Raw genomic sequence first — 24,245 nt, forward strand, 5'->3', positions numbered from 1 at the left:
ATAGAAGTAAATTTGTCAAGAGAAATTCAATAGTATCGACGGAAAAAACAGTAGAATCAGAAAGAGCGGAACTAATTACGTAATAATTACGTAATAGTCGCAACAAGGCAGCATAAAGTTTGCCTTGGCGGTTTTTTACTTCGATAACGAAAAAAAAAATAATGGGAGAAAAAAATAGAAAGGGAGAAAAAAGAATGATCTCTCTCGAGTATCCCATGAGTATCCATGCAGAGGCAGGTCTAGCTGGCTGAATGTGATGATGGACAAGGAAGGGTAGGTGTTATGACCTTCCTTTCTTCCAGAGAATGATTTCAACATCCACATTTGATACAAAGACAATAAATTTTGTTTTCGAATTAAGTCTATATATCTTTTCTTCATTTTGAACACAGGAATAGATAGCGGTTACAACGAGAATTACGCCGACTCGTACGGCAGCTCCCTGGGTATACCATGGAGCTATACTCTGTGTATAGCTCCATGGGTATACCATGGAGGTAAAAACTGTTTTTACCTCCATGGGTATACCAGTGACTAGCGGCTAGTTGAATGGTAACTCCCTCTGGTTATATCAAGAAATTAGTCGTGCATAGCATGCTCTGATAAGGTTGTACGTTTAAGGGAGGGGGAGGGGTTCTTGTAGTGGTAAGGGGCGCAACCACATATACTTATGGGAAGTTCAACACTCACTGAATGAAATCAAGGAGAACCCACACCCCCCCGCCCCCCGTGCTTGGCAAACAGAACATTAAACAAATTTCAGTGTATACAGTACGAAAGGTTCACCACTCCCCTTGAACACCTACCCTAGACGGCATGACATCTTACCCCCCCCCCTGCTCATCATAAAAATGGGTGGAACCCTGGTGGTGGATATGATATAGGGTAAGGGGATGTTATAGGGTTAGGGGTTATAATGTTGCAGTCAGGGGTTTCGTCCAAGTATACCACTGCATGACAATGGTGACACTATTGAGGACCTTATACGTTATAATAAGGTAACCTTTCTCAATTAAAAAAGTATTTACTCTTTTCACATAGCCTTTATATATATATTTGTTAGTGTTGTAATTTGAGTAATTGACTAATTGTATCAGGGAGCTAATGTTCCAGCTCTCTGCAGTACCGTTCTATGGATGCATTATATCTCTATCGATAAACTAATTTTGTTATAAGAGCAAAACGTCAACCGAATTTTCGTTGTTTTAGTACAGTCATAAGTTATAAGGTAATAGCTATATGCATGCACAGACATCCGGCTCCAAGCTTTAGTTCAGATTGATATGGTTGGCTCAAACCGCCGTTTTTTACCCGCAGTGAACCAAAATATTAAGACATTTTTAGAGTCTCTAAGACTATATTGTCACATTTTTAGTGGTTTTCTTCGCCAACTCAAGGTCAAAACTTCAAATGGTTAGCCTCCGGCATAGTTTCTATTTGAAGGTTACCAGAATCAACTCATTGACAACTCTCTTCCCTAATTATAGTTTTTATATCATAATATGTTGGCAGAATAGGTTTCGTTCTTTTCCCTGTTTTTTTTTTCGTTTTTTTTTGTTTCTTTTCCCTTTCCTTCTCTGTTTTATTTCTCTCAATATGTTGACATTTTGCAGCAATTGGAATCTGGTCACATCATGCTACGGCTCTACTACTGAGTAGTAAGATCGATATGGTACCGTATACATTAGTAGCATGTAGATTAATTGTTAATCTGCTCAGTGACGCAATTTTTTTTTATCATTTTTTCTTCATTTTAAATTTTATTCGACGGTGTGGGGTGGGACGTGGGTGGGGTAAGGTGGGGTTGGGGTGGGGCGGGGAAGTGTGCAATTTTCTTCTTCTTCTTCTTCTCGGGAATGGTTACTCCACCGGAAGTTACTCTATCGCAATACCGTGCCGTTCTTGTCTTCAGGTTATGATTAATTTATTATGATATTTCGTAATATTGCCCATAAATATTAAAAGACAGTCAATGAGGTATATCCTGTCACGTCCGTTTGTGGTAGTGTTATAAGCGTGATGGCTGACGGGTGTTTCTGGTGTGCGGCGTTCGTTAATATCAAGTTAAACTGAATTATTATTTATGATCGCCGGGAATTAAAACTGTTTAAATCAAACAATTTCCTTATAATACTGTTACTATATGGGTAGGCCTATCTATACGATATGATCCTTGAAAAAGGCTTGAACCAAAAAAAAAAGGAGAAAATTAGTGCATCTGTTTTTTCTTCTCTACTATAATTATTTTTAATTTTTCAACATTATACCACTGATATGGTCATCTGTTTATTGACGTATTTTTTCATTTTCCTTTTCTTTTCTCTTTTATTTATGAATTATATTTTTAAGGTTGGGGTGGGTAGATATGTTGAGCCATTTCGTGTAAAAGAAAGTGAAATAATAGTAACAAATTGCATCAAATCCATTAACTGCTCCGTCGCTCATTAACCTTCGTAATAGATAAGCCACCTGTCAAATTTGCTTTCACCAAATGAAGGTTTTTTTTTTTTAATTTCTAACGAAGTGTATGTAATTAAGGGATTGGATTGGATTATATCACATTTCTTTGCTCAGACACTTTATTTATATATTACCACAGTATCACACATAAAACGAAATCGAAAAAAAAACTTTAAAACTTTCGACTTTTATTGAAAGTAGATCTAACTAAAACAACCGTTTTCCAATTTGTCTACAATATTGTTTTAACATTTTCAATTCGTATACATTTATTGTGTTATTATAGTTCTGGACGAAAGGCTGGACGCGGCTGGACGAAAGGTCAACAATGAGCTCTCGTTTAGTCGCGCAAAGTCGTTAATTAAAATATCCACAAGAAGGTCCGGTGGTCAGAACTTGTTGGTTTGTCCCAAGGAGCTCGTCAGATGCGGGGCAGCTCAGTCCTGACATATAGTTTGACCATTATGCATTGACCATCATGAATGAAAGTCACCTCCCCCCCCCCCCCTGCTAGTTAAATCCATTCTGCTATTTATATTCCCGTCAATCGCCGTGTGATATCTCATCAAACCATGTCGTGTTTAATAATTGAATTGATCGTGCTCGCAGACACTGATAGACGCGCATGCGTGGCCGAATGTACATTGTAATCTTGCATGTTGAAGGAGCTTGCATAACAAAAATTGGTTTGGTCAACAATATGAACAAATTACTGAATATTGGACAAAATAATATTACAATTATTCCGAAAAAATGGTCATGTTAAAGGATGACTTTAGGTTTATACAAAATTAATTTTGGTATATTGTAGATCGAAAAAAAAAAAAAAAAAAAAAAAAAAACTTGCAGTGGCTATCAATCCAGTTTGTATTTCTCGTACCATTGTTTAATTTTAGAGTAATGCCCTATTGAAAAAGTGAGGTTCATCAAATAAAGTGACTGGACCATTTAGTCTATCCCACAGAGCATTAGTTCAGTTCACCGGCTACGATCTATGCAGCTTTATGGAATAACTATACCGGCACATGCAATGTTTTGGCAGTGCTAATATGTGGAGGACAAATAGTGTTCAATGCCATTTAAGGATGCTCTGTTGCTTAAACATGAAGGTAAAAGAACATGGTTTGGTTGAGTTATTAGAATTTAAAACAATGGATTAACATTAACATTCACAATGACTGCAATGAGGGGTTGACGTCATCACCAATTTAGCAGTAAAATGGAGTATCCCATAGATTGAACATTATTTTCAAGGTGAATAGCTAGAACACCGTTACAGCTATAGAGATATTACTATCACTATGTAATAAGAGAAGATATGATTTCTATCACCCCATATATGCACCCCTCCCAGAAAAAATGGTCACGAAAGCAAGTTAAAGGTAGCCCCTGCGGCTCTAAAGGTGGCCAAAGGCAGTGTAGCAATTGGGCAAACCGAGGGGCGGGGGGGGGTGGCGGTCCATATTATAGGGAGGGGATTCTTAGCCAATTTTAAATGTCAACGAAATTTTCTTCTTGCCACTCAACCCCACCCGTCCGAACTCGAACACCAATGATGAGCGTGAGAAAAACTTCCAAACCATTTATAAGGTTGTTGACAGCCAGACTGTGTTCCACACCAGTGCAATGTATAAACGTTTAGTGGTCATTCCTTGCTACAACTACGTATATACACACAAGCATGTACACAGTATATGAATAATCCCGAGGCAGAACTTATCTACTACAGGACAGTGGGAGGGGGACCAATATCAAGGTAAATGCGATAAACAGTCGTTTTGTTAATCATGTCACCTGTCAAAATGAAAATTAATGAGATGAAAAACGACTGAGACCACCTTAAGTTATATGTTCTGCTCTTTGTGACTTCTGGCACTGAAAATGATAAGAAGAGAGATTTGATAAAAGATAATGTTTGATAAGATTGATATAGTAAAAGGGTTAGATAGGAAAGATCACCGTGCATGTATGTGTCTTTTTTAGCTTTGATTGGCAGGTGAGTTGAATTTGTGATACATTGATGGTTGCTATGCACGTGATAAATATTTCTTGGTAGGGTCAGCATACAGGAGGCCTAACTTACTCATAATCAGCTAATAGCACATAGCGAAAGTTAGGTTCCAATAGCACATTTACAAATGAATAGTGATTTGTATAGCCAAGAATGACAGGTGAAGCTAACTTCAAGTTTTAAGAATGATCGGTGTTGCTAACTTCAAGTTCTAAGAATGACCGGTGAAGCTAACGTCAAGTTCTACGTATTTATTAAGTCCCACGGTAAGGTCACGGACGGTAGTCAACGTATACACACTAACGTATTTAACATAGGATTTTCACCATTACGAATTATTCATGGTAGACATAGACATAAACTCACGGAATTGACTTTGCATGACATGTTACGTCAATGATGACGTAACAGGGTGATGACGTCATACTTGTATATTAATGATTGGATACGAATGTTAACCTTTTTTTGGGGGGGGGGGGGAGAATTACACTTTAAAGAAGTAGGAGGATGTATAGTTTAAAATTATTGACTTTAAATCTCATATCCCTTAACTATACACGGCGCCCTCTTTATGTCTGCGTATAACAGCGCCATCATTACCCAAAAAAAAGATCAACCTTTTGCAATCGAATTGATGTCTAGCATGTTTGAGGTATGTGGAGAAACCTTGGGCCTCAAGATAAGGTGACCAGGTTTGTATTGGCCATAATGAGCAACAGCGTAGGATTGCAAAGACCATCTTGATCAGCCGCCGTTCCTCGCTGGAGCTTGTTGCACCTGTTTTTATATAACTGCCACATTCAATTATGAATTAAATCAATGAAACTCGTTAACGTATCACTTATAACTTTAACGCTGCTTGAAAAAACTCCTGAAGATCAACTTCTCACGGCTAAGAAGATGAGCTTGAAGTTAGAACAACTGGAAAAAGGCAAAAGAAAAACAACTTTTGTCTGCATGTCGATGACCTGTATACAAAACATGTTAATTATAGTAACATTCAGGGAAGAACAACATCATACAACAACAACAACAACAAAGAGTTAATATAAACATTGCCATTACCGTTCTATAAGCTCCTTCAAAGGAACATTTTAACAGTGTTAATACAACTTAAAGCTATATAGGTTGCATGCTGCAAGGGTCCGCAAAAAGTTAGGCTCACGACCCAGATGTTCCACGAGGACCATCGGCGTACCGTATACATATATATATATATATATATATATATGAAAATCGTAATGAGTTGGAAAATCAAGAACAGTGAAAAAACTTTCAGCCTCCACCGGGATTCGAACCACGGGCCTCCCGCTCTGTACGCGGACACCCTAACCACTAGGCTATGGACGCTGATTGTATGTCTAGAGGTTCGAAACCGGTAGGGAAGATCGTAATTCCACTGTAGGCGTTTGTCACCTGTATCGAAAAGTACTAGTTCTGTTTTTGGTGACATATTTTGCCTTACTCTAGAGATCAAACATGATGCTAACCAACTCGAAAATCATTTGTGAAAATCATTTATATATATATATATATATATATATATATATATATATATATATATATATATATATATATATATATATATGGTGTACAAATCCGTTCACAAAATCAACGCAAAACTTGCTATGGATTGGCCTATTACTTTTCATAAAGTTTTCGAACCGCTGTAAGTAGTTCTGCAAATTCGTAAACCTTGATACAACTGCTGATTTCATTCTACATATAACATGTAGAATGTGTCTATAAAATAGACTGAGGGAATAACGGCCGTTACTAAAGGGTATATATGGTTGTATGGTTTAATTAAAATACGGTCGACGGGATATCTGTTTTTCCACTACCCGGGACGTCCGGGCTGAAGCATGCTGTCACCGCCGCTTCTGCAAAGATACATGGACTTTGCCTCAGGGCTAAGCAGAAAATAGTTTATTAAAACCTTTTTTGTTTTGTGTCCTTAGTGAACTGGTTTTCTCCTACTGAACTAGGACATGGAGTGAAATTAAGAATTGGTCAACTGCGTTTCCGAAAAAAAAAAATGTTTCCTTGGGTATTGAAACATCACTGGTTATAGAGTATAGTTGTGGAAACGACTTGGTCAAGTTCAAATGACGTATATGTGTTTAGTAAGAATGGATAATGTCCGCATATGTACATGTAGCTGTATATAACTGTGTGTAACCACAGGATAAACTGGACAATACACTTTATAACTGTACTTATCAAAACCTATAGAAATATCATTCTTATGTAAAACCTAGCAATACATTATCGATAGGCTTTTCTCGCATTTGTATACCGATGAAGTGATTACTGGTTTATCATATCCTTGAAAAAAAGGTTTGGTTTTGGCTTCCCATAGCAATGGGACATACCCTATAGCTTGTGTTTGGAATTGCATAGGTTGCTATGGGAGATCATCTTCATAAATTCGTGCACTTCTAACTTTCAAGTTTTAAGTTTCATGATATAAATTTGTAATAGCGCCACTAACATCTGAAACCTTTTACTTTCTGTTTATTTTTTATATTTTCATATTTTCATATTTCATATTTTCATATTTTCAACGTAGGACTGTTATTAATGTTGAAGCTGAAACCAATGTCATCACTGGGTCATGTGACGAACGTCAATATTTAAGATTGAACACTTACAAGAACCCATCTCTATTACAGAAAATAAACAAGTTAAGATATCCAGATAAACATATAATAAAAAGCCCGAAGTACACGTGGTTTATGATGTCATATTTGAGTGAAGGAATATTTAATGTGTGATATCTGGAAATCGAAATTCTTGAGCTGTTCGGGGATCGTTGAAGTTCGCCACAGTTATTCATATCGCATACACCAATGAATGATGGTTGCTTGGATAATGCCTCCTACATGTAAGCCTACCACGTTGACGGCGTATCTCTTTAATTGGGTCAGGTAGGAGAAACCAAACATGATTAGTCCTACACTATCCACTTTGTCGACGGTCAGTGATCTAATTATGTATCCCATCGTTCTGATTGTTTCTCTTTCATTAAGAAATCAGCGTGTGTTGTCACAACACAGGGTATCGGAGACCATTGACACTTATTTCATTAAAGAATGTAACTTTGTTGAGGGAATAGTTGAGTTAAGTTCAGCTTAGTTCAGTTCGGTTCGGTTCGGTTCAGTTCGGTTACTTTGGTTTGGTTTGGTATACGTTGGTAAGGTTAGTTTAGTTTAGTTTAGTTTAGGTTAGTTTTGTTTTGTTTTCCCTAGCAACTCCCTACTCGGATGAAAGAATCAACACTATACAGTATGAATGGTTCCCTGAAAGGAATCGAGGGCGGTATTGAAGAACTTAGCATGCATAGACTCCGGAAGTGTGACCTGATTAATTCGCAGATGACATTGCAAGGGTCCTACCTGCACCGTGTAAGATTTGTCATAGATGTTCAATACTCGTAATGCGTAAGGTTGGCATATAATATACATTTTTGAGGAGTCGAATGAAAACTTTATTTCAGAATACATAGCAATACGTGTGTTCCTTGTACGACTTCTACCGTGCAAACATTGATTTTTCGTTACAGACATATATACACTTTTGTGGTATTTGAATCCAACTTAGGATACTTCTACCAACATCATAGTACTAACCAAAGCTTCATTTACATGGACTTTAGTACAGGGGATTACCAATGTCTGTATCAAATACAACATATTTTAACATTTAAAGACATGTTAGCAAAATATTATCAACATTTACTAATTTAATAGTACCAAGTACAATTATAATGTTCCTTTGATATTTTATTCCACCTGTTGGAGGAGTCTTAACATGGAAAAACAGTGCGGACCCAACGATTTAAGTAATAGTAACCTTTTTGAGAAATGTCGGTCTGGCGTCGCTGGACAAAGGATTTGTACCAACGAAGTCTTCGGCTTTAAGTACAGACCTTCTGTACGTTGCCGTGTTGGACGAATCTAACTGTAATAGTAATTGACGACTCTGCGATCCGCGTTATAGTCATTGCCGACTTTGCAATATGTGGTCCCCCTCACAATTGGCGAGGTCGGTAAAAGTGACTCCATAGTTTTCCCTTTCGGGAATCCAAAAATGAGGGCATAAAGGTTTGGTTCAGAATTTGGAGTGCAAGAGTTTGATAACTTTAAAAGGATGGTCCAGGTGAAAACATATTTTCGATTGATGAAAGAGGCGAATATGATCAAGATGCTTAGAATATTTTCCCTTTTTATATTTTTACCTATTTATGCCAATCAAATTTTCCTGTTAACTATACTTTTAATACTAAAGCGCAACCATGTTTGCAGTTGTCCCAAAGTTTGAAATTACAATTAAATTATAATCTAATTATAATGTATTGTACCCCTGTGCCGCATCAACTTTTAGGATTGAAGGCAGTAGACCACAAATCCACATGGCTCTGCCATATAGAAGTGTTAGTACGAAGAGCTCAGCCGCATATTACCTATAATTGTATTAGTTAGCACATTAATCGTGATGTCACACGACAGTCGAAACTTCAGCAAATATTGGCAACTGAATTCCGTTATCAAACCGAAGATGTAGCCTATAAAATGACAGGAGAGCCTGGCGTTTCAACAGCATGATCTTAAGACTACTAGTACTAGCCGTGTGCCTCTAAAAAGTGACACCTTACTTACATCAGGCCCTCAAACTATTCCACATTTACCTATACACGGTTTTCTTTCTTTAGATATGCAGTTTTTTTTAACAGAGTTTCTTCCTTCTTTAATCAGACGATATTAGGATTATCTTTACTAAATCTGGCACATTCAAAGAGGCCACCTATATATATCACAAATCAAAAGTGTTTCCTCTCATAAAACTTCAAGTGCAAAAAGACCATGCTTGTATATGAAGCAATATAATCCGTTTTGGTTTTAATTTGTTCAAGCCCTAAAATGGTCACAAAAAGTGACGAAAAGGAAGCGAGAGGAGAGAGGGGAGGGAGGGAGGGGAAGGGGGACTTCCATCGAATATCATGTGTAATAAAGTCCTAATCGGTTTTCAACACGTACATGACGGTATACTTAAAGCGTGGTTAGTAGAGTACCTGCCTTATGTTTTAGTCCAACTTTCATTAACTACGAAATCACTTTCAATTGACATGTATATGTGCAAAGTTCAAATGTAACTCTGTTCGAGATGCTCATGACATCGCACATACATGTCAAAAACAAATCGAAACATTTTAATGGCTCTAGCTTAATTGACGGAATCACCATTTCGACAGCCAGATTAAAATATAATTGTAGAAAATCGGTAGCCCACATCAGGTATTCGTGCAAGCTGTTTGCGATGACATATTCTCTCCGTGGGTTGCCGTTTGTCATTGAAATTCGCCAAATTAAGATACATTTACTACCAGAAACAAGAAAACAAAGAATATGAAACTATAATATTGTTAGTTGTTTCATAGGTTCCATGAAATATGATTTCCCTTCCATTTCCCCCTCTGCCTACTTTCCTTCGCTATTCCCGATTTCTCCTTCCCCACACCCTTCCCCTATCCTCCTACACCAGCGAACCTGTCTGCCATAAACATAAATGGCATCCCATGAAATTCGATGGATTTATCAACGGCGGGAAAAACTTTTCGAAGGCAAAAATTGAACAGAGGTACCACTTTCAACTATTTATTGGTAATTTAGTTCATATTTAAGCATAGACGAAGAGCAAGATATGGTAGCTTCCTGTCATTTTGTTATTCGTATGATTTTTATACTAAATAAGAGAGGGGTTTAGCACTGCGATTAATAGTTGAGCTGTGTGATACTGGTACTGGTAGCAGACGGCAACGGTGAATTGTGAGCAAATTATACGTCACAGATCAGACTGTACGGTCCAGTTAGACTACACAGTAGGATAGCTTACATATTCAACAGGCCAGGGACGTGAGTACCTCGAGCTACTGTCTTTTCTGCCGGTGAATTACTTGCAACTTAGTGGTGATACTTGTTGATACAGCCAGCGTACGGTGACGCACTTCACCACAAATCGTTTCCGTCTACCACCAGTTGAGCTCTCCATTTCTTGTACACAATATATGCTTCATTGTAACGTTCTAACTGTTAGTCCTAACGTTAGGCCTAAGTAGTAAGTACAGCCTATACTATAGCTTAGGTGCAAAAATTCTCTTGAATACATATTTTGTTTGTTATAAAGGAGGACACTGATCGACGTCCTGGGTGGGGGTCCATGGGAAGGGGATGCTCCCCTGCCATGACCAGGGGAACAAAATCCTTTGAGGAAAAAAGGATTTTTATGGTGCCATAATTATTATTTTGACTTTTGGAGCATTAGCTAGGCCTAGCCTATTTATACATGGATTCCTGAACCTTAGACCTAGCTTCGCCGAGTGAGCGTCACAAGCATAGTAGAATGATCCTCTTTACTAAAGGTTTTTTATGGTCAGGTAGATAGCCAATTAGAATGTCTTTTGTAAGACTTGTAATGTGTATGATATCTTTTGTTCGCTATGACCAATTGTTATAAGAATAGTTTCTTGCCGTGCACTGTTAGGGACTGGAATAACCTCTCTACCAGTCTTATCTGTAATTTATGTTAATCAAATTGACTCTACTAAGTACATTATCACGCGTATTAGGGCTTGAGTGGCCTCTCGGCGCTTGCATGGTGAGCATACCCTTGTGGATGATTCACTGAACCTTTTTCACAGAAGAAGTGTAATCTTCAAGTTGAGGCCCTTCCTTGGTAAAGTACTGTGAAATTATACAGCAAACTTAAAAGCTTAAAAAAGAGAGATCTCATCATTGCATTATCTTTTACAAGAACATCGGTGATCTCAGCATCCCAAATTTACAGTAGATACCAGTCATAGTATGCAGCATAACTCAACATTACTCATGCAGCATTGCTTATTCTCTATTACGTTACAGATACCCATCAGATAGTTCTTCCTACCCACCACAAATCACACCGACATCTCTATGAAGACGGTCAAAATGCCGAAAGGTGGAAAGAAAGCCAAAGGGAATCAGAAGTCTAAAGCTGAGCAAGCTGTAGACAAGTTTGATTTTGAGGATGACATCAATGAAGAAGATTCTGTCGAAAATCAAGGTACAGTTGTGTAGGAACCTATCAATGAGTGCCGGCATAGAAAAAAATGGATTTTAGTACATGTATGTAAATGCAACAGGGAATATTTAGCGTTCATTGATCATGCATTGTTATTTTGGTAGATATTTCTTGGACAACCAAATTTGTTGTTCAGACCGTAACCGAAAGGTAAGACCTGGTTGTCCAAGGGACAACCATTAAAAACCTTAAAAAAATTGCCCCAGTTAAAGAAATAAGTTTACGGGTCAGCATGTGCAAACTTACGATACTTATGATTGAATAATAGTCACACATGAATATCTATCATTCTTAGATCCTGCTTCCCCAGTTGCGCTGAAATCTGTGAAGAAAAGGTCCTATGAAGAAATGCAAGACAACGGTGTCCCTGAGCCACATATTGAGTAAGTTTAAACCTCCCCCAGTTTCCAACCTCAGCATTTAAAGGATTGGTTCAGGTGTTTGACATGTCAATTTTGTATGAAAGAGCACAAAAAGAAAAATAGAACAGTGAAGAAACTACCATGATAGCATGCTCTGTTAAGGAGATATGACACTTTGAAGATATCAAAATTTCTTTGAAAAGGACTGGTGTAGAAAGACTTACTGTGAGGGTGTGACGTCACATCCTCAATTCCTTAACATTTGTGAATATATTTCTTTAAAAATTATCTACATTTTTTAACACATTTGAAAATAATATAATCAAAATTCTTCAGATGTTTAATCTCAAATACTTCCTTTGACAAATATGAGATCTCCTGACATATCTTTTGGTTGAAAGTCATGAAATCTCACAAAATATTTAGAGAAAAAAAGAAAAGACTTTTCAGGAATGTGAGGATGTGACATCACAGCTAGTCAGATTTCAGCAGTTTCTACACAATCTGATAAAACTTTACACTTGAATATCTCTTTAACTGAAAAAGATATTTGAACAGTTTTTTCACCATTGTGTTTCTTTTATTGTCCTCTTTCATATAACATTAACATGTATGACAGCTGAACCAATCCTTTAAGAGCTACAAAAAAAACTTGGGGGAAATGGTAGTCAACAATTAAATTTAATATTCAGACAAAATGATATTGCTGCTTAATGGGCTACCTCTCTGGAGTTTGATATATAACTCAATTAGTAAGTTTAACTGAGTTTTAAAACTTTAGTTGGAGAAAAGAATAGGAGAGAGGAAAAATGAAAGACTTCTTTTAATATCTAGTTTCCCCACAATTTAGCAAAAAAAGTTGGAGGGCTGAAATACGTAGTCGGACTCAAGTCCAGACTCAAACCCTTTTTTTGCTGGACTTGGCTCTGACTCTGACCTCTCTGGACTTGGCTCAGACTCGGACCTCTGTGGATATGGACTTGAAGCCGAGTTCAGTCCGAGTCCACCAGCATATACTCTGATAATGTGGTAATCAGAAGATGTACTGGCTAGTTTGTGTGATTAGAATTTTCAATCTATTACAAGTACAACAGTCAAGTTGAAACCAGTTAACCACTTGACAGTCAAGTCTACAGGTCTCAACTCTATGTTGGTATGGTAAGCCCTCCTTTCCTAATGCCCCCGGTTCACAAGAGAGGCTCAACAATGCAGCTGGACTTGGCTCAGACTCTGACAGTAGTGGACTCAGACTTGGCTTGGACTCCGGTAAGGTGGACTCTACTCCAACCCTGGAAAACAGATATTGTTAGAATGTGGCATTACTGTCATATATATATAAATATGAAAACCTCAAAAATATCAGCATACCTACCTTTAAAAACCTGAAAGATTAAACTTTGTTTCCAAAATCCATGTCAGCACTCACTGTAAATTCTAGGCCTAGAACAGAACCCTAGCTGGTGTGTGTACCTTGGGCCAAGCTTAGGAATCTTTTGCGCTCCCCTTGTAAATGAATTGTATGCATAATTCTACTCTTCTATTTCATTAATTTCAAAACATCTTTGTATAACATGAACCTGCCAAAACTGATAACATAATTTAAGCCGTCGTGATAAACTTAAGTTTCTCCATGTATATAAAGAGATACAATAATGAAGATTAAGTTTCTATGGGTGTACAGTGTCTTACGTTCCTTTCATTATCAAGTATAATATCAGTTTTTTCGTCAAATTCAGTTTAAAACTTATAAATATAATATATTTATAAAGTTTCTCGGTTTTCATTTGTAGTGGTGAAATGCAAACTATGCTTCAATCATTTGGTGGTAAGTTTAATTTCTTTTTTTTCTCTTTCTCCTCTGCTTTTGTTAATTTTGGGAGGTTTTGAGTTGTTTTTTTGTTATCAATGTTCATTAGGTCCAGGATAAGTGTTTCCCCAAACAATGTTGCAAATTGGAATTAGAAATTTGTGGAATGAATGAGCTGGATATCACTATTTTTATAATCAATAAAGGATCCTTTAAAAGTGCTAACCTTACAATGTACACCAATTGTCTTGGGAATCTTAGAGCAGATATGTTTTTCCTGGGTGAGGTTCAAATGGAGATAAAAACCCAAAAAACTTAATTTTGTAATTAGTGTTGTGAATGTAAACACTGACATGATCTGTCATAAGTCAGTATGGGTGAAATTACACATGTAAGTAGTTTTACTGAGATTTAAAGAGAATTTGTTTGCATTTAACCCATTAGAAATAATTTTAATTTCATTGCTTACAACACTTGCAGCATGTAAGGTTTTAAAGAACATTAGTGTAATCAGTAAAGAGAGTAAACAAAGCTTTGTAAAACAATTAAAAATGTAGGTGATTATAAAGAACAAAAGTGGTCCTAATAATACATCCATGAGAGACACCATATATGACGTTCCTGGGAATAGAAAAGCAGAGAGAAAAGCTGATAGGTGGTTGTCTAATATGGTAACTAAATGACACCATAGTGGTGAACTGCTTACATACGTTTTATGACAGCTATCCACAACCTATATGGTCACAACCCAAGCATTGGATTTAGGAATTTGGATGGGACGTAAGATTGTTTCAGAAATCAAAGAAAAGTTGTTTTACAAAGTTTTAAAGTGTCTGGTCATTGATACCCTTCCAAAGTATTGATACATTAAACGATCAATGGTGCGTATGAGAGATATGTCAGTCAGCAGATAATAAACATCATTCAACACAAGAATGTCCAGGAATTCGATGTCCTGCCCTATTTTTAATATCTTTGGATGTAAGTTTTCGGCATTGTATTGATCAAATTTGGACTTAGGTTAGGGGAAAGGAGTGATAGATGGGTCACGGCCAAATGCCAAAATTTTAAGGCTGGGCTGCAGCCTATAACGATTGCTGTCTCTGTTTCATGACAGCATTCCATAACTCACATTAGCCTGTCTTTATTTAAGGCGAGTCAGAGAAGAAGAAGCATGGCTCAAGTCAAATTTTTTTTTTATCTTCCTCAGCTGATATGCGTAAGTCCATGAGCAGTAAAAGGAAACGGCTGGAGACTTTCACACAGCAAACTCTCAAAGCTGCGAATGGAAAACTGGAGAAAGTCTGGAAACTACAGCAGACTGAAAGGTATGCTGAATAAGATTGAATTTAGTCGAGTTTAATTTTCACTGTATCCATAGAATGTTTCATAAAATGATTCATAGAAGAATTATTTAAAAAAACATCTATTAGCACCCCCTCCCCCTTCCCTCCCCATCCACTTCCTCTTCAATAAACATGGAACAATAACTGAGATGGAGGAAGAAATGCATGAACAATAAAGAGTGTGAAATATTCACTTCATTCTTGTGTCTGAAGTGTCCAAACTCTTTAACCTGGCTTCGTCTACCAGCTGAATTAAAACACATATTTGACGCCGGTGTGGCAGTTTATTTACACATTTGTAACCTCTCCTTGTGACGTTAACTGGTAAAGTTCATTGATACTGTACTACTTGCAAACCTTTGGCAATTGTATATTAGATTTTGATCTGATAAACTTTCGTCTCCTCAATTTTCAGAGCACCTTCATTTGTCCTCTAGTTCTAATGGGCTGATAGCTATTAAACTAGCCACCATGCAAAGCCAATGTATGATACATTGCTTTATATTTTGGGTTGGATGTTCTCTAATTCATTATGGTTAATATCTGCATGCCCAGAGAACTAGTTAAAAAGTTAAAATGTTACACGCCTGATGTAAATTTCACAAGCCTCTTGCCAAGTGGGACAGCAGGTATTTCGAGCCCTTAATTGGGTTTCATAACTTAATATTTTAACTATTAAGTGGAGCAAATGAATGTAGGTTTTCAGGTAATTGTTACATTGCAAAGTATGTGACAAGTGAGAAATCAGATGTATAATTGTAAGATGTTCTAGATTTCTGAAAATTCAACAAGTAGTAAACTACCATTTTTTGGTGTCTTTTGTTGTTGTTGTTGAGATAATTTGTGAGCTATGCAACAATTTTCATAAAATTGGTCATAAAACGAAATGAATAATATACGTTTTATGATTTTTATGTCACCTTAACGGTTCCATGCAGGACCTTTATGAAAAGTACCTTTGAAAATCTTGAGCATTTTTATAGCATCAATCCGAAAGTTGGAGGTATTTGCTGAAGGACCGATGACCTTTTTAAATTGAAATTAAATATTTCAAATATTTATTCAGTAGTGCTAAAAACTTGACATTATTCAGTAATATTTGGTTTGTTTTGTGAAACCTTCGACAGGCAACGTCTGAGTGATGAATACAACAAACAATTGAATGTAGTCCTGGAGCAGTGGGAGACGGATGTAAAGAAGATGAAGGAACAAGAGGAAAAATTACAGGTAAGAACAGACAAATGAAATCGCTAGTTTAAGGTCACATGATCATCATCTTAAATATCAAACGACATTATGTGGTAGTCTGCATGTCCGAGACGACCAAATTACTGTTCAGACGACCAAAAATCTGCTGTGGGGGCTGTTCGACTAGTTGATTACGTCTAATTCAGATTGAATTGTAACTAAATACCCCCAATTAGGAAAAATGGTAATTTGGTGTCACCCCACACCATCCCCCCCCCCCTCCAAAAAAAAAACATCTCTCCTTCGGGGTACATATAAGTCATCATTTTTCTTGCTACATTTTTTTCGGACAACCAAATTTGCTGTTCAGACAACCAAAATGTAAGGTACATCCAGAAATATTTATTTAAAAAATTTGTTCTGCAGACTTGAATTATTTTTCAAGGTAGTAGTAGAGTAATTTCAGCTTTTAAGAAAAAGCAGTTATAAGTGTAGTTCATGAATAACCTAAAGATTATTGCACACACATCCAAGTAAAAAATTGAATAGGATATATACAATATTTTATAAAGCCTCAACATCGGAAACAAGCTATGAAGCTGAAAGGTGGATCAATATTCTTCATATCACAACTTCTGTGCTATTTTTTTTTAATCAAATAATTCTTTTTACTCCATTCAGGATAGTTTTGGGGTTGTTTGTGAAAGAAATTAATCTTCTTGGATCACTGGACGAGCCTTAAACGTAAACGAATGTAACTCCTGTTACCTAGTATTTGTAACAAAGGCTTGGTTCAGCGGTTAGAGTGTCCACCTCACAATCCCTTAGGTTCCAGGATCAAAATTCCAAGATTCTCTTGACCTATTAAAAAATTGCTGCAGTGCAATGGTGATGTGCGGAGTCTTCCGTGGATTTGGTATTTCTGGTTTGTGAACTTGGGAAAGGGGTTTGTTTCTGTTCTTCACGTGGTTTCGAAACAACTTTGTTTGTTATGGCTGCACTGCAGTGATGTCTAATGGGTGCATTTGCCTACCTCAGTGTTTGAGAAAGTGGTCAGATGCTGGGGCATACACTCTCGTCCGTCGAATGGGGATGTTAAGTGGTGGGAGAAGAAATGGGAGCGAATTTACACCCTAGGCCCTGCCTCGTTATCCTCTGAACACTTATCAAAAAGAGAAGGCTTGAAATTAGCCAGTGTTCATCCACGATCTAACATGGAAAGGGTCTCAAAAATAAGCTACTGGAAGGCTTCCCTGATCCCTGGGTCTCTAAACTAACCTAAACTATGTTATATTTACTGGTACTGTGCTAAATTGCTTCTTTTTTTCCTTCTTTTTTCGCAGACGATGTTCAAGCAGCAACAACGACTCATGCAGCAGAGTTGTGTGAATGTCAACCAGAGACTCAAGAATATCAGGCAGCTCTTTGAGCAATACAGCAAGGTCAGTTTAATTTAAAAGCATCTGATTAGCAAATTATAATTAGCAACAGTTTTGGTACAAGAACAATAAAGTAATGATACCACAACTTTGAATGAACTTGAAGGAAAACATATATATATATTTATTCAATATTAAACACAGAAATGGACCAGGATTACAAGTACCTTTTAGGCACAGCGTCAAATGTAGGACTCAGAGTTGTCTGATTTATAGGACATGATCTCTTGTGCGATGTGCGTTTCACTGTCACACAATAGGCACTGCTGGCCTAGGGATGGATAATCTCTATTGTTTTGATTTTGCTGCCGCTGCAGCTTTTCTTTTTGACTGGGACGTCAACTCACAAGTCAAGAATAAATGTGATCTGAAAGGTTATGGGTTGAAGCCAAACACCCCTTCAAAGTAGCGAAATGTTCAAATACCATTTGGGTGTCACCGACAGGATTTCCAAAGACAACAGTCATTGGATTACAATTTAAAATACTCGTCTTGAGAAAACATTCATGTTAGGACCGAGGAATATTTCAATGATTTCATAGTTTCTTGTAAAATTGAAAATTAATAGTTTGATGAGTTGTGCTTTGAAAGGATGACTTTACGAAGAAATTCAATTAAAAAAAAATTAAAAAAGAAAACTTTGAGAGCTGGTGACACTTCTATAGCTGTATCGGTTTTCAAGATATTGACCTTTAAAATATACTAAATCTCTGGAATGCTCCTTTAAGGCTAAATTGATGATGACATCTGCTCATCAGAGCAGGCCTTAATTGTTTATATTAATACATTGTATTGTAAATTCAAATCCCCCCCCCACCCAAAACTTGTCCTTTAAAATTCATATAAACAACAGAGCCATAAAATTTGCTTGTTTTCCTACTCGAATTTTGTTTTGCATCTAAGGAACTGGTTTACTGGTCTGTTTGTTAGCCTTTGTAGTCCAGCCATTTCCATTGATGAGCCTTAGATGTTCAAAACAGTCATTTCTCCAATATTAAAAGTGGTTTAGAAATCTAAACTGAAATTAATTTTTTGCCTAATGTAACCCTTTAATAATCTCCAGGACAAATTATGAACGGTCGTCAGAAACGACCAACTTTTGTTCGGACAAAGGAAATCAATAGGTAAACAAATTGGTATCTCCCTCCATCACCTTTGATGAACTGGGGGAAAAAATGTAGTAGATCTATAGTCCACCCAAGGAAGAGTTTTAATGGCCCAAAGCTGGTGTTCTATTCACAAAACCTTCCAGAAAAAGTCCTTAAAAATTGACACTTCTAATTGTTATGAAGAAAAAGCTTACATTCTGTAATCTGATGCTGTAATATTCCTCAATGGGTAGATGTGAAAGTACAAAGGGCAAACTAGTACACATATTGGGGTGGAAAAAACCACCAAGTCGCTGAATGTTTCATTTTTCAAGTGATAAAAATTAGACAGAAATCGAAAGCAAAAGTTGGTTTCCAGCCCCCAAAAAAAGGTGGTGATATGTGGGCTCTGTCATTTTCTTTGTAAGAAACTCTTTATGTAACTCGATGGGGTTTCAATTACTGAATAATTATGTAAGCTCTGACATGTTTTCGTGGTAAAACTTTTGATCATTAATATCTCAAGTGTGACAATAACGAAACTTGACGTCATGGCACCGATCACCAGAAAATTCTCTTGTAAAGAATAATTTCATTTAAAATCTTTTTATGGTCACTTCATACACTATAGAGCCAAATTTAAAGACATTTTCCACCTCCACCCCCCCCACCCAAACAAAAAGGGTACATATTGTTATCAAAAGACTGAACAGTGTGATAAACCGCACATGAGTGAACTGTGCATGATAAACCAGTTGTTGGGTCTGATTGATATATGTTGAGTACTACTTGCAATATAAAGCTTTGTTTACATGCAAAATAGATCCTCAGTGTCTTTATTGCAACATCTCCACCCCTCCCCTTCACCCCTCCCCCTGCTAAACAAGGAAGACGTGCTTAATACCTGTGTGACTTAAGTGTAACTTATTTCTCGGTAACCACTGTGTACGTGTCACTTGAGTTGAAATGTTAGCCTTGTTCACATTTGAGAACGCTAGGTGGGGATCGGATACAGCAAGGACGATCGACTTGGTAGCTATGCTTTGTTTAAATATCATGCAAGAAGTGGACGTGCCTTTATACCTCTTCATTGAAGTACTCAAAGCACAACGGTAGAAGAGATGTGTTTGGTTAGATTGTTCCACAATGTTAAGTGAGTCAACATCCCGGAAGAATGATAATGTTTTGCAATCCGTTGTGAGGAACAGTAAATAAGGATAATCTGTTGGGACCTGAGAGGTCTCACTGGCAGATGCCACAGGAGAATCACATCTATGGTTGTTGACTGTTATGAGTTTGGCACCCCCTCTGGCAGTATTTTGCATTCCTTGCACTGGTTACCTGTCGAGTATAGGATTAAATTTAAAATATTACTTTTTGTTTACAAATGCATACATGGCTTGGCTCCTTCTTATCTAGCCGAGCTTATTGCCTTTTCTGTCAACCCTCGTTTTCAACTAAGATCTGGCAATAACATGTCTCTCATTGTACCTAGAACTAGGCTGAAAACCTATGGTGACCGTGCATTCTTGTCAGCTGGTCCTGTCTTGTGGAATGATTTACCTGTGTCTGTCAGGACGTCTCCTTCTCTCTCTCAGTTTAAGTCACAACTTAAGACTCATTTATTTAACTCTTGCTTTTTCAAAATTTTCGTACACGCGCCATCGAAAACTCTGTAGATTTTGCCGCTTTTAAGTTTATCTATTATTATTATTATTATTTTTATTATTATTATTATTATGATTATTGTGATTATTATTATGTGAGCAGGTGAGACAGAAAGTGAGGGTGTCTGAAATGTGAGGAGCAGAATCTTGTTGTGGTCAAGTGGTTAAGGCAGTGGACTTGTGATCTAAGGATGACAGGTTCGTCGAGCCCTGGCCAGATCATTGCGTTGTGTCCTTGGGCAAGGCACTTTATCTCCATTGCCTCTCTTCACCCAGGTGTATAAATGGGGACTTGGGAGGTAACTTGTAATTATAGTTGCGTGCGCCGGTTTGTGGCTGCACCCTATGGGAAGTCCCCCAGGGGACACGTGGCTGTGGTGCACTGTGGTGCCCCAGTAGAGATTGTTTGAATTTTGCACACTTTGGTGTGTAAGTGTGACAAGTTACCAATGACCAGGGTTAAGTACAGCACGGCGAGACTTTATTGTAAGTTGCGCTATAAAAGAACTGTTAATTATTATTATTATTATTATTTGTAGCAAAGGGAAGTACAGGTCACAAACTAGGCTGTTTACCGGCTAAATACACATCACTCATTTGTCAGTAGCTACAAAATAGGCACTGACACTTCTATGCCCAGTGTAACATTAATCTTACACTGGCATAGAGATGCCAGTGTAACATTAATGTTGCTTTTGTATTAAATCAGAAGAAAATGCAAACTTGTGTGAATTTTGGTTGTAGCCAGTCAATGTTTTTTTTCTGCATTGACAAACGTTTTTAGCAATTGTGCTAAAATATGTGGATGTTTATAATGATCATGCTCCTAGTACTGAAAGGCATGATGAGGGATGTATTAATTTTTTTTTTGTCTTTTTTTTCCTTTCTTGGTAGACCGTCTGTGACCTGGAAAACTGTCACCAGGAACAGCAAGGAGGTGTCTGTGGTGATCTGAAGAAAGAGATGAACCTTCTACACAAAAAGATCCTAATGGATACTGTAAGTTTATTGATCTCTGATGATTCATTGAAACTTCAGAGAAGTCTTGTAGGGCACAAGTGGACAAAGTGTGGCTTGTCGACCACATGCAAAATTTTTATGCCAGGGCTGTGATGAGGTTTTTCATGATCCTGTTCATACAGTCTGTGAAACCCAATAAACAACAGAGTGATCCATTTTATCCAACCATAATTAGACTGAATCGGTGAATTCACCGAATGGCCAAAACGGAAAAAACAAAAAATGTTGGGGGAGTTTGTCAATAGGGCTTACCTGTGATAGGATATTTCAACATAACAGATGTACAATGAGCATGCATGTAGTACTCTGTGATCTTTTAGTTGTTTTCACTTAATGTGTTCACCTCTGGATGTGTTCACCTCTGGCATAGGCAGATTCGATATATCTAGTACCCTATAGTGCTGTGTGGCCTGTGGATTGGACACAAAATTTTCACTGCATCAACAAAGTCACACTTGCGAATAACCGTGGGACCAATTCGAAACGTGTCTGTAAACACAAAGATTTGAGGAAGAGACGTGAGAAATTGTGATGACAGTTTATTTAAGTGCTGCATCTGTTTAGTTTTCTTCCTTGTTTTTAGGGCTGTTTATTTATTAAAGCTTTCTCCCCCATGCACCCTCCTCATCAATTCAGAAATTACTGTGCTGTTTATTTGTTCAGCTGTTTTTATTGGGTTTTTATTGTTTTATGTCTTTTAGCAACACCAAGAAATGGCTAATTTCAGGAAATCTTTACAGTCCATGTTCTTTTGAAGTTGTTGCAGTTTGACGATTCGTTGATTACCACAAACCACGAAGAGGCTTTCCCTTAAAAGTTTAAAAACGTTGATATATCGTTTTTGTTTTTTTTTCTTACGAATTTCACGTTCAAGGTTTTAATCTATTGCAAATTTGAAGTTGCAAAGTAAATTTTTCGTCAGTTTTGATGTAAAGGAAAAATCTCCAATCACCATTAATTGTATAATGAAGTCTATAGAACTCTGTTAGTGTAAATAATTTTCCAAGATTTAAAACAGGACACTAAAAGATTCAGTGTGTGTGAAAGCTGATGGAAAAGTTATGGGGCCAGATACCAGAAGGAGGGTTGGGGGGGGGGGGTATGATGGTGGGTTGGAAACAGGATGGGTTGTGTGGACATTGTATACTTTTAGGCTCCCATATTCCTTTTGTCTTTCATTCATATTTCTTCACATTCATTCCAAATCGAGGGGCGTGAAAATCTTGTCATTTTGATTACCTTCACTTTGATTACCCCCCATTCACTATTGATTTCCTTCACTTTTGATTACCTTCACATTTTGATTACCCCCCCAACCCTCACTCCCATCAGGTGCTAACCTAAAGCAATTTTCATGCTTTTTTTTGTTTTGTTCATTTGATACATTTATAACCTTCCTTCTCTAGCAACTCCTTGATTAAACTAAGCTTTCAACAGATGAGTTTTTAAAGATTTTTCACAAGTTTTTCTTTTTTTTCAAATTCCTGGACATAACTCAAGTATACAAATACTATGCTGGGTAAGTCATGAAATATAATTCATTGAAGTTTGCAATCTGACTAAAAAGTAATGGAAATTTATAGTAGAACTTCCATGGCTATATATTGGAAAAGTAGGCCATGAATCCATTTTCACCTTTATTTCCTAAATTGTGTTTGTCTTTATTCTCTCACATGAACCTCAGTCACAATCATGTTCATGCAGGCCTTTGAGGAGAATTACGTTTAGGGGGGGGGGGGGGGTTGAAGACTTCACTTTGAAAATCTGTAGTACAAAATGTTCAAAATGGGGGGGAAATAAGGCTTATCAATATTGAGACAATTTTAGCAGACACTCTATAGATTACACACTACATCCAGTTTTGGGGAAATTTATGAAGCTGTGTCAATGAAAGGATATTCTTGGTGACAAGTGAACCCCCCACCCCCCCCCCCCCCTCCCCACCATTACCTATTCCTCAACCTACAAAAGATGTGCCTTATGTCCAACTCATTTTGTGCTTTCATTCCGTCCAATTTGATCTTGCCATTAAGTATTCAAAAGCTTTAGTGATTCCATTTATAGGTCATCACCAAATTTTTGCAAATTATTTAAAACGCTTTCTCTGGGAATTCTGTACTTTCAAGCTCTTTGCAAGTGCTGCATTGTGTCCCATTAGACAATGAAAATTTCTCAGTAAGGAAGAATGCCTTGAGGCATTTTGTGTAGTTGTGTTTGTTTTTGGGGTATTAAAAAAAAAATTATTACTTAAACCCCAAAATAGTTTCTTTCTCTCTCAAAGCTTCGTGTATTCACCAAGACTTGCCAAATAGTTTGCCAAAAAAATTGTTTACTTAAAGAGTATAAACTGTAGAGTTAACTTACATACCAAGTTTTGTTAAGTTCTCCGAATTGAATAAAGAAGTATTCACAAAGTTTTGCATTGACTTGGTTGTTTTTGGATTCGAAGATAATCGTAACCTTTGCATTCATGATGGCGTATGTGTGTGAGTTCGTTTGTGAGTTTTCTGCAAGCTGCTTAACAATTGGGATTGAACCAGGGACCTTCTGCTGCCAAAACTTTTTCTCTACCACTAAACCATTCTGTGGGAGAAAGCTTTTGCTTGTTTTACAAATATTTGAAGATCCAGTTGTTTTGACTTCTCCACTGATCCTTGTCAGGGAGAGGGAACCTTGTCAGGGGGGGAAGGGGTGCAGGCGAATTCCCTTGGCCGCTTGGGAACCTTGTCAGTGGGAGT

At 37.2% G+C, this 24,245-nt stretch overlaps 1 protein-coding gene across 6 annotated transcripts; it reads left to right on the top strand.

Annotated features, from left to right (window-relative positions):
• The first annotated feature begins 10,089 nt into the window (after positions 1-10,089).
• LOC139969763 (synaptonemal complex protein 3-like) lies at positions 10,090-23,443 on the top strand. Of its 6 annotated transcripts, none has more exons than XM_071975001.1 (9): positions 10,090-10,111; positions 11,392-11,572; positions 11,886-11,973; positions 13,743-13,777; positions 14,970-15,087; positions 16,233-16,332; positions 17,637-17,735; positions 21,382-21,486; positions 22,209-23,443. In XM_071975001.1, exons 2-9 carry the CDS (start codon positions 11,443-11,445, stop codon positions 22,260-22,262), a joined length of 729 nt encoding a protein of 242 aa, XP_071831102.1. In that variant the 5' UTR covers positions 10,090-10,111; positions 11,392-11,442; the 3' UTR covers positions 22,263-23,443. The 6 variants fall into 6 exon arrangements, with proteins under 6 accessions (XP_071831102.1, XP_071831100.1, XP_071831101.1 ...); XM_071974999.1 differs by lacking the exon at positions 10,090-10,111 and adding an exon at positions 10,239-10,386; XM_071975000.1 differs by lacking the exon at positions 10,090-10,111 and adding an exon at positions 10,286-10,418.
• Positions 23,444-24,245: the final 802 nt, after the last annotated feature.

This window comes from Apostichopus japonicus, chromosome 7 (assembly GCF_037975245.1).
Source record: "Apostichopus japonicus isolate 1M-3 chromosome 7, ASM3797524v1, whole genome shotgun sequence".
NCBI lineage: Eukaryota > Metazoa > Echinodermata > Holothuroidea > Aspidochirotida > Stichopodidae > Apostichopus > Apostichopus japonicus.

Excerpts from the sequence above, each read along its gene's own strand:
- LOC139969763 (XM_071975001.1), top strand. The coding sequence starts at position 11,443 with ATGAAGACGGTCAAAATGCCGAAAGGTGGAAAGAAAGCCAAAGGGAAT. Across the intron at positions 11,974-13,742 it reads GTCCCTGAGCCACATATTGA|TGGTGAAATGCAAACTATGC; the intron begins GTAAGTTTAAAC and ends TTTCATTTGTAG. Across the intron at positions 21,487-22,208 it reads AAAAGATCCTAATGGATACT|CAACACCAAGAAATGGCTAA; the intron begins GTAAGTTTATTG and ends TATGTCTTTTAG.